This window comes from Gymnoscopelus microlampas (assembly GCF_963454915.1).
Source record: "Gymnoscopelus microlampas genome assembly, chromosome: 4".
Lineage (NCBI taxonomy): Eukaryota > Metazoa > Chordata > Actinopteri > Myctophiformes > Myctophidae > Gymnoscopelus > Gymnoscopelus microlampas.
The window spans coordinates 14,639,913-14,651,388 of NC_139941.1; the positions used below are offsets into that span (position 1 = coordinate 14,639,913).

Genomic DNA, 11,476 nt, shown 5'->3' on the forward strand with positions numbered 1-11,476 from the left:
TAGGAGTAGGCCTACTACTTCCACCACACAAGAGATCAGTTGACTAAACATATAAAAATGCATTTTTATTTGGGGAGATAATCTTACCCCACATTTCATCTGTACCATTATTGATATACAATACACAATATCTAGGTATACACAAAACATGTTTTTCTTAAGATTTTCTTTTACATATTATGTACATTTTTTCTCGTTTTTTTAAATATTTTCTTTTTACAGTTAATCTCAGTCAATACAAACAACCTCCCTTTCATAATCTCACAAATCTCCATGCAACCCTTCAGGGTTTTAATACAATCTCATATATGTCACATAAAAATTGTGTGGCATTAACAAGTTTAAACAATGAGTATTGTCTTGAGTATTAAAACTGGAATAAAAAAAAGACAGTTCACAGCAAAATCCTTGATGTTAATTTAACTCGTTTTCTCAGGAGGGTGGCTGGCAAATCCCTTGAGGGTTTTTCACACTGGATTGACATGCCGTGTAATTAATTTTCACTGAGAGGCGAGTGGTCAGGTAGGGAGCCGCGGGCAATCTGACAGGCGGAGCGACAAACGGGTGGACTCCCGCGTTCGTGCTCGTCTCATGCACACGCCCGCTCGGGACAAGAGTAGTAATGCCTTGAGCTTTTCTCTATGCAACGCATTAAAACGTGTCTATTCACACGAGGGGCGCAGTGCGACCTCACGGATCAAAGCGAGAACGCAGCCGTGTCGCTCCACCCTCTCAAAAGCCCTTTAGGGATAAGGTAAGAAGCTCAGTCATCTGGGACAGTGGTTCTCAACCTTTACAGGCCGCGTCCGTCCCCCCCAAATAATCATAAAATCATTTGAACTGGGGACCACTCAAAATAATCATATTTGACCTGTTTTACTTTTGATGCAGTAACGTTCTTTTCTTTTAGGTAATTTTTTCTTCTTTGATATTAAAAAGGTCATAAAAGCCCTTAAATTGTCACTTTACGGTCATCTGGGGACCCCTCCCACAAAATCATGTGGGACCCCCCTGGGGGTCCCAACCCACAGGTTGAGAACCACTGACCTGGGAGAGCCTCAGAGTAGAGCCACTGCTATTTTAAGTGGAAAGGAGCCAGTTGAGGTGGTTCGGACATCTAAATACGGATGCCTCCTGGGCACCTACCTCCCCAGGGAGGCTTTCCAGGCTCGCCCAGCTGATAGGGCAGACCAAGGACCAGATGTGTGGAGATTTATTTTATATATCTCTCTCTCTACACTGGCGTGGGAACACCTCAGGATCCCCCAGTTAGAATTTTGTCAACATGGCCTGGGAAAGGGAAGTATGAGATTCTCTGCTGGAACGGTTACCTCCTTGACCAGACTCTAGACTCTAGAAGATGGATGGATAATTGAACTATCGAGAGTGATCAAATAGGCACTGTTACACTCTCATATAAGTTGCAATACACTGAGGGATTTTACTGTGTAAATTGTGCTAGTTGCAGGTATTCAACCGCTAGTGAGCATCATGAGTCACATCCAGAGAGTTTGTGCCACTGTGCTTTTGTACGTTTCCTGGAATGTGTCAGGCTTGGACACAGATTGACACACATAACATTTCATATAAAAACAAAATGACATTCAGATGTACTGCCATCAAGCTGCCTGGATATTGCGATATTCAATTCTGCATGATTGTAATAAAGTATAAAAAAATAAAAAACATTAACCAGTAACCTTATATACTTCGTTGACCGGGGTCCACCAGGGGTCTGGTGTCCCCTCTATCTGGTTCCCCTCTTTTTTCCCCTCTACACCAAATCTCTTCGCCGAACTTAACCAATACACAAGCTCACCAAGCGTTGTGAGCTTGTAGATTGGCTATTTTCACAGAATGTTTGCCTATTATGTTCATGTGATTGAAATGGAGTGATTCAGGCACTTGATGACCTGGACCCCACTAGTTAGTACAGTATGGTGAGAAACAGAATCAGGGTTCTGGCGCAGGGCCAGGATGATCGCAGTAATGAAGCAGTGGGAGGTGTCGATGCGTAATAAACCCATCGCTGAACAGGTGAGGGGGGGGGGGGGGTCACTGTGTGCAGTTATGGAACGAGGAGGGGAAAAAGGAACCTTCACCGTCGCTTCCTGGGGATCCACACGGGCTGTCCTCCTCAGAGCTCATGTCTTCGCACGAGTCCTCACTACAGAAAGGACACACAGGATTAGATTGTTAAGCATCCCTATTTTGGGCATGTCGTTATAGTTCAAAATAGGGAACATAAGATGCTCCAATATTTTCCACCAACACACAAAAAGCAACAGTTTGTAGATCAGCTATTATAGCGCGACGCCAATGTACTACAAAGAATAAATATCTCATGGTCACTGATTCGCTAGCTTATTGTCAGCAGTTGAATTTTAAACATGCTATGCGGGTGCACAATCTTATCACTCAAACAGAGAGCGTCTCCTTTCAAACCCCAATGGTTCTAATCAGCCCCCCGCCCACAGGAGTGGCCCAATTCTCTCACAACTTGCTACAAAAATCCCTCATGAAAAACTATATAATCTCCTACCTTTCATTTTCAACCTTCACATGTGTCTCCTTCTCTAATAATCAAAAAGTGCTATATATTTCATCTCGCAATTTACTTCCGGATGGTTCGTTTTGCACTTTTTTTGCCACATCGGTCACGGGAAAGAAGTAAGCGCTGCCGTGGTCTATGGAAACGAGCCCAAAAGTGCACCCAAATAAGCCCAAAATCGCTTATACAAACAGTCAGACCTGGCAACGCAGCCTACGCCAATCATGCGTGAGAGATCTACAAGCTATGGGGCAGAGACGCCACCGTATCTTAGCAACAACTACAGCGCTCACTCTCATTGGTCGTGTCACGCTAAGAGCAGTCTCCAGACAATGGCATCGCAGACAGCTTGCTGTTACTTTGTCAACAATGCACGTTCGTGTGGTGAATGTCAATATTGCTGCTCAGTTAGTCCATTGTAGATGGTGTATGTTTGTGTGTGTCTTCTGGAGAACTATGTAGCTCCACAGCAACTACAGTAACTAACGTAATGGCAGGACCGCCCCGTGCAACGCATGTTAGGCTGCATTATGGTCATGTAGTAATTTCAGATAATTTCGCTCCGATTACAGCAGTGCTTATCAACCCTTTCACGCCGCCCCCCCCCCCCCCCCCCCCCCCCCAAATAAACGTACTTGATCTGGGGACCCCCCCATTCTGTTTGACTCCGTTCCACAAGTACATATTGTGAAAATAGCCGATCTACAAGCTCAAAACGCCTCACGTTGAGAGGCTTTGTAAGCTTGTAGATCGGCTATTTTCTACATGACTGCCTCTTTCTTACATTCTTTGACAATGTGGCCCATGTTTTCAAAGTATAGTTTGTTGACTACTTTTGTTGCAGAAATGCTCATTTCCTTTACTTTCCTTTTTTTATTGTCTCCGCCAGGCCGAAAGGCATGGCGCAAGACTATGTTTCACCCCCTGTCCGTCCGTCTGTGATAGCTAATCTCTCACATCGTTGACTTGATCGCAGCAAAATAACAGCCCGATGAGTCAGTGAGAGCTGGATAAACGAGGTAAAATGTGTCAAAAGGAGTCTGTACGGCTGTCGATAAATGAACACATGACGTCGGTGGGAGAGGAGATATTGTGTCTTTTGGACAAACAGCAGCGTCGTGCTGATGTTTGTTGTGTGAAGCAGCTTAATGTCAGAGTGTTTGTGTTGGAGCGCCTCAGTGCGGCTGCAGAGTTCATGTGCAACCTCTTCCAGAGAGAGACAGAGACACTAGAAACTCTGCTGGGGAAAAAAAACACTGCTGGGCATTGACTTTCATATGGACATTGATCTACACACTGCAGGTATATCTGCTACACACACAACATCAAACTACACACTGCAGGTATGATGCAGCGTTTGCATTACAGCCAGCATGCCAGCGTAGTTCCCATATGGTTTCAAGGTGGGCTAAACCATATGGACCCCATGTCAGCAATGTCAGCGGCATCCACTTCAGTCCCAACTGCGATGCCCATGCAGGCTATAAGTAGCTTCTACCTGGCCCTTAGGTGGGCCCCAACTACCCATGTTTATGTGGGACCAAGGCGGGTCCTACCTGGGTTTGCCCATGCAGGCTTTAACTGGGTTCTACCTGGGCCCTAGGTGTACCCTAACCAACCACAGTGCAGTGCCCATCGCTCCAATTGTTGTGACGTCAGGGCTCTCAATACTGCACATTGGTGGAGGAGGAGGGGCCGCAGGGCGACCGCACACATCGCTGAACCAATGGTAGCCCACGGATGTTTCCTCTGGGGATTTACAATCTGCCCCTCTATGCCACATATCATCCGCACTACAGGGTCTTCACTGACCGAGCCACGGCCCCACTGACCCTCATGACGCTACGCCACTTATATGAGTTGCCAAGTGGCCGCGGGCGCTACGTGGGCGTGGCCGCGGGCTAGACGCGAGCCCCCGCGTAGCGGGGGCGAGCTTCTAGTTAAATCAAAGGATGCGATGGTGCTGTACACTCAGGAAAGAGTCTTTTGTCAGTGTTTCATTGTCGAGGTGTATCTAATCAGAGGAAGTGCAGTTTGGAGGAGCAGACTGGCCCAGACATTTACCTCTCGCTCTCGTCCCAACTCCCCTCTGGAATGGTTGGCAGACCAGGCACACTGAAATGATTGGCCTGCAGGTTCTGCGCTGTTCGCCGGGACACGATCCAAACTAGCTTCTTATTGTCTGGCTTGTTGCATTCACTTGAGCAATACTTGGTCATGCACTCAGCCACAAGTTCTCTCCAGTGGAGAAGTTCTCCATCATTGATCTGTGAAGAAAAACAGGAAGGAATCTGGGTGACCGATGACTTAAAACAATGGTTGGTTAAAATGTTGGACTACTTCCAAACAGACATGGCCTCTGTGATCTTTGGCACCCCCAGACCCAGAGTTGGGAAACACTGACTTAACTCATTCCCCGCCAAGGATGTAATGGAAGTGGTTAACATCCAAACACCCAGGCTGCCAAGACGCAATTTTGTTTTTTTTGGTGGCGGGAGGGCGGGGTTGCTCCGCAGCTTGTGAATGATCCAAGCACCACCGAAGAAGAGTACATCCAGAAATCCCAACAAAAAAAAGATTGCCTACTTTCATGATAAAGGATTCACAAAAGTAAATTTTTCTCTGATTTCTGTTGTTTTTTTAAGTGTTTTTCAAAAAACAAGCCACATTCAAACGGCCATAGCTCTGGAATGAAGGATCACGGCCGGCCAATTCCCCCCCCCCCCCCCCCGATTCTACCGGACCCCCGTGTGTGTAATGAGCTGATCTCCGTGAGGATAGCGGTCACGGAGAATATTCTATGATTTTTCAAAGGTACAGTAAAATCGCCGTTTTCGCTGGCAAGTAATTCCTGGCAGTCAATGAGTTAAGATTGATGTTCCCTCTATTCAAGTAGGTGAGATTGTTACATAATCTCGTTCAAGTTCAGTTATTCAGAGTAGAAAGTGAAGTAAGAAGTGACACAAATGCTGGAACTGGGAGAAAACTAAAGCCGGCAGTGGAGCAAGTTTGTTTTGGCAGTTCTTGGTTTTCTAACTAGCCAAACATCAACGCAGAGACACCAATGCAAACATTGTGTGTGATTAGTGTGAAACTCAAGGTGCACTCGTGGTTTATAGTTTTATTTCTGCAATCTGCCTGCAAAGTACCATGGACAGTTTTTAAGAAATGTTGTCTGAGGAGGTTAGGCCTCTATAATCTATATCTGAGGGACTACAAACACAACCAGACAGCAATTAATTAATGGAGAGTGATAGCACACACTTTGTTCACCGTGTCTGTCACCAGAAGTGAGATCTCCGGGACAAGTTGTGTCAAAACACATCAGAGCAGAGGTTGATGTAAACAAACAAGTACATTAGTAATAGTAAGTAAACCATCCTTAATGTGAGCATCTTACCTTTAGGTGCCTTTGGAGCTGCTGTACAATCTTCAACATGGCCATGGACTGAAGGGCTTCAAACTCCTGAGCAATGACGGACAGTGCCAGCACCGATGGCTTTGAGACAAAACAAAACATAAGACTTAATTAGACCTGGCACTACAACATAACGTTGCCATTCTATGTGAAATTGTCACCTGAGAACAATCCTTACTTTTGCCTTAGAGAAAGCAAGTCGACATAAGCAGGCTTTGAGCTGGGCTTCCAGTCTCCCAAAGCTTGGGATGTCCTCCCTTAAAATATAGAGGGAATCCTCATGTGATTCGCCAGTATTTGTCTCAAAAAAACACAATCTATTGGCACTTATCAATTGCATAGAACTGGCTCAATCTCACTCAACTATACTCTCCCTTTTTGGTTTTCCATTAGGAAAAGAACCTGGTAGCTGGTACTTTTCTTGGGGTCAACTTCCAAGCTTCCGAGCTTCCAAGCGAGCTGAGGTGATACCAAACAGTGACTGATAACCACTTATGCCATATTATGCTTCATCATAAGACGTTGAATAATAGCCAAAATAGCCCATCTGCAAGCGCATGGGTCGTATAGGGATGCGTTGTGAGCTAACCATGTGTGTTTCCAGACAGAATTTGCGTTAGCTTTGGCAGCTTTGGCATTGTTTTGCACTCTCCTATACAAAGGTCGTCTTAGCTATACGTTTCACCCATTTAAATTCAAACAGGCCCTGCCCTCCGGGGTGCCCCAACTCAGGCCACCCCATGAAAGGTGAAATGTGCAGCGTGCCAACATGGATAGGTGGCACAAGCTGGAAATGTGCTTGAGAACGCACAGTGCCATTGACAGCAATTTCCAAGAATTAGTCAAGTTAGAAAAAAATAACTCTAGAATGATGTCATGAAGGTTAATTGCCAAAGGCTGTTCATCATGCAGAACGGAACCTTTTTTTTGGGGGGGGGCATAATTCCACCCTACATGAACCAAATAATGGCAACCGTCTTGGTCTGGCGGAGCTGCTTACCGAGTTCGACCTGATGATGAGTGAACACATCAAACAAGTCAAGAAAAAAAGACATCATTGACCACTACATGTGCAAAACAATATTTCTGTTAATTTAATTTGAGGGAACTGTTTAAGCTCTTTTAATGTGTTCTATCTTGAGCTGCCATGGTGAAAACTGCACTTAATTCAAAATGAAAATACACCGTTGCAAACCAACTTGAGCTCTAAAAATGTTCCCCGATCGGGGATCGCACATTAGCTCTAGATACAGGCCCCCAGATTCTTAAGGCCGCCTCTGCGTTGGACAATGCTTTGCCAAACAGCTACATTGAGGTCCTATCTGCAGTGGAAAATTAAGCTAGCCAAGTTAAGTAGAGCCGGTTCTATGCAACGGAACAGCACTTTATTTGAGCAGCACCATGCAAACTGAGATGATGCCTCAGCAATAACACTATATATTGTGGAAATAACTGATAATTGGAATAAAGATGTTGAACCCCATTACCTTGCGACAGACGCGGACGCAATGGCTGAGTGGTAGAGCTGTAGGAAAGTGAAGGCTGTAACGGCTTTGGGCTCCAGGCTGAGCTTCTCTGAGATGATCTTCTCCATACGACTGAGGTCAGAAACTGTGAACTTGCTTTGGCTGATGCGGATGAGTTCGTGTGTGGGTGAGATGTTGCACTCCTCCTCGACCATTTTGGCTGCAATGTGGAGGCAGCAGACGCCAATGCAGGGCAAGTGTTTGTGCTGAACCTGCAAAGATATCACAAGAGTGGGAAGTGAGGCAGCGTCACGTGAGGAAATCGCCTCTGTGCCGTGTTGTTTGTTTTTGGTGTTGTGATTATAGGATATATGTATTAACCACCTAACCACAAAAACCCGAGCGACCCTATTCTGGGCATTTGGCAAAAATAGAAGAACTCTTGTTGCTTGCAGATCTGGTATCTTTTGGAAGTGTTCGCTTATAATGAAGGTTCATGCCATGGTTCAAGGTTGTGCTTTATTGCTACATCTTGTGTACAGGTACATTTGTTCGGCTTCCAGACAATGCAGCAGCATAGCTAATAATAATAATAAAACCGTAAAAAATATCAAAAAAGAAAGAGATCCCAAAATAGGGATGCCAGGATGAAAGTCGTTTTAAAATACAATGCACTATAAAGGATAATTCCTTTTAACAGGTCGTTCATGAAAGTCCTTGCGGTCTTGTTTCCAATGGGAACCTGTGAGCAATTAGGGGTTAAGAGTCTTGCTCAGGGACAAATTTCATTTCATCGACACATATGCTGGCCTGGCCTGGAATCGAACCTGGGGCAACCAGGGCCTCTGGCTCCCTAGGCGGGCTCACTAACCACTCAGCTATGGCCGCCCGAGCCCGAGGTTAAACAAAATAAAAAAAATAAAAAACACAAGTCATGTAATGCGTTATATATAAATAATATGTGAGGACCACAAAACACGACTATGAATACCCACCTTCATAATGGCAAGGAATCTGTCCAGCAGATTGACAGCTTGAACAAAGGTCTGGGTGCTGTAACCAAAGAAACTGGACAACCCCCACAGATCCTCCACTTTGGCATCTCGGCATTTCACAGACACGCCGCTGTGATTCTGAAAATAAACGCCTGTTAGCTACACAGCACTAAAGGTAGCATCACACATACATGCAGGGGTTACAGTTAATTGAACTAATCAAGTTCATCATTACAGACATCACAAAAAATGTAAAAAATGTCGAAAATGTTGAAAAACGCGTCACGTGAGCTTGTAGATGGACTATTTTCACAATTGTAGATCTGCTATTTTCACTATTTCACTATATACTTTTACTCCACAATAATTTGACAACTTAGTTACTTTGTAGATTTTGATTATAAAACATACATTAACCACTTCAGCCCTAAATACATTTCGGCCATTTGAAAATAGCCGATCTACAAGCTCACAATGCGATCAAAAGATTTGCATACATTTTAAAACTTGTGAAATGGGACATTCTGCATAATAAGTACTTTATACTTTTGGTACTTTTGATACCAATACTTTTGTACTTTTACTCAAGTAAATTTAGAATTCCAGACTTTTACTTGTAACAGAGTATTTCTACATCCACCACTGATTGCATACCACAGATGCCACAAACATGAATGTAGGTCAGTGGGTTACAATACCTCTGTAGCTGTGGACTCCATTATCCTCAGGCCCGTCTCCTTGGGAAGAAACCTGGACTCCTTAGCGCAGTTGGACTTCAGCTCCTTCAGGAGCACGCTGTCGAAGCTCTGATGATGAAGGCCCCTCATCCTGAAAAACATGGTTCATGGGTTTATTGTTGTGCAGTTCAATGGATGTGATGGGTTACTGTTACTCCCTCAGCTCAGACAACAGGGGAACTGGGGGAAAAAAGTTGTTTATCTCCTTAAGGCCTAAACCACGCCTCCCGTGTGTTTAACCACGCCCCCTGGGTGTCACATAGACCCCTTAACAGACGACGTCACACTGATAAGAACCAGTATGCGTGCAACCAGTATGCGCGCAATGAAACCCATTCTATCAGGTCTCGTTAGGACGCGCCTCACCAGCCAACACACAAGAGGGGATTGGGGTGTACTGAAACCAGCGCACCCCGAAACAACAGGTTGGGAATTGATTGCGTGAAACAATCACCTGTGCGTCCAGTCTCAATGTTAGTAAACAAATAATTGGTCTCAGGCGGATATAACCTCCTCCCAAAACTATTTGATTAGCAACAGTGTTGCCATGTCGGCTTATTAAGCAACATTGAGCTTGTTTTTCTGTAAAGTGTAGTTGCTTATTTGGCCTCGTTTCCTAATGTTGTTTAAACCAGTGATTCTCAAACATTTTCATGCAAGCACCACCATATTAATATGTTTTTGTCGACAGACTCCAGTCTGCCCCATCTGAAAATGTTTTGGGCCAGGGATCCCCATACAAGATTTGTGAAGATAAGAGGTCCCCGTCGTCCCCCCCCCCACAGATTATTTTTCTCTTTTTTTGAAAATTGCAGCTCTACAAGCTCACAGCGCACCGCATCGCATTGTGAGCTTGAAGGTCTTCTATTTTCAAAAAGCCGTAGCCTAGTCGCTTCTTTTGATAGACCTGGTTGCTTGTTTCATTCGCAGAATCTGGCAACGCTGGATATAACCTCCGCCCAAAACTATTCGATTAGCATCATTGTGAAACATACCTCCTATTATCAAAACAATAAATAACCTGCAAAACAAACCAATCACAATTTCACAGATGTGTTAATTTGAACAGATCATCCAACACCGACCCACATGATCACGGAGGAAGAAGATACACATAAACATTAGTGGGGTAATAAAGTCCTCTGGGAAACTAGGTCAAACAGAAACTAGGTCATCTTAACAGAAAGGTCATCCAACACACAAACAATTAAGGTTTTACACCCAGTTTGTGTTGATGGTGCGTCATTATGCAACATAAATCATCTGCAAATCAAAACAACAACGGATCGGGCGGCTCCTAAATAAATAAACTCAGAGATGACTGATTGCATTAGCAATGTAGCTTTAGCTTGAATGAGACAGTGAAATGGTCTTACTTACCTCGCCCTGCACTATACCCGCTTCTTGACCCAAATAGGCGACAGTGTGTGCAGCTGCAGCGATCATTTATAAACACACTTAAATGTTCATGATGTTCAGATGGGCCCCGTCAATGGATGGATGTGTGGGAATGATAAACTGGATAAACTGCGGTAAGGTGAGGAGGATCCGCCTCTATTGAACCAGTGAGTAAACAGAATAACTGCCAGCCAGTGTTGCCAGATCTTGAAAGAGAAACAAGCCCAAAAGAAGCGACCCACTTTACAAACTCACAACGCGCCAAGATGCGACGCATTGTGAGCTTGTAGATCTGCTATTTGGGGGGGGGTTAACATTTTAACAACACAAATCTGGTACAGCGGTCACAACACCCCCAAAAAAAACGCAACCACCAATATTTACAAGTAACTAAAGCAATTTATCAGAAAAACAAGCCCAAGGTCGCTTATAATAAGCGGACCTGGCAACGCTGGCTACAGCTGAACTACAGGAACCATGATGCACCGCGGTAAACTAACATGAATGAACAGATGAAGCTCCGTTCCGTCAGCAGAAATTGGACTTCCGGTTTTCGAGCTAGCAGAAATAAGGTTTCCGGTTGCCTTCAAAATAAGATCACGATTTTGTAATGTTTTTTAAAAGACACAAATCTATTTTAAAAATACATTTATGATGTATGCCTTTTAAATGGCTCATACTAAAACACTTCCAAGTGGCAAGTTTGCCAGGTGGTTGTTCCAGATTGAGGCTATTGACCCCCATCAAATGTGCACTTCACACCTAAATATGGGCCATTTGTAACAGGAATTTATTCAAAGGTTTGAAAACCACTGCATTATAGGTTAGAAATACTTTGAAATTCAAGAATGCATGCTTAACCATTCAAAGTTTGAATGGTTAAGCATGCATTCTCTAATTAATGTTTGTCC

At 44.3% G+C, this 11,476-nt stretch overlaps 1 protein-coding gene across 1 annotated transcript; it reads right to left on the reverse strand.

Moving 5' to 3' along the window:
* Nucleotides 1-50: 50 nt before the first annotated feature.
* LOC311044501 (cyclin-G2-like) lies at nt 51-10,719 on the reverse strand. The gene is made up of 8 exons (XM_084056139.1): nt 10,548-10,719; nt 9,129-9,258; nt 8,431-8,568; nt 7,457-7,707; nt 6,148-6,226; nt 5,952-6,050; nt 4,616-4,818; nt 51-2,167 (listed from the first exon to the last, which is right to left on the reverse strand). Exons 2-8 carry the CDS (start codon nt 9,255-9,257, stop codon nt 2,056-2,058), a joined length of 1,011 nt encoding a protein of 336 aa, XP_083912265.1. The 5' UTR covers nt 9,258; nt 10,548-10,719; the 3' UTR covers nt 51-2,055.
* Between the last annotated feature and the right edge of the window lie 757 nt (nt 10,720-11,476).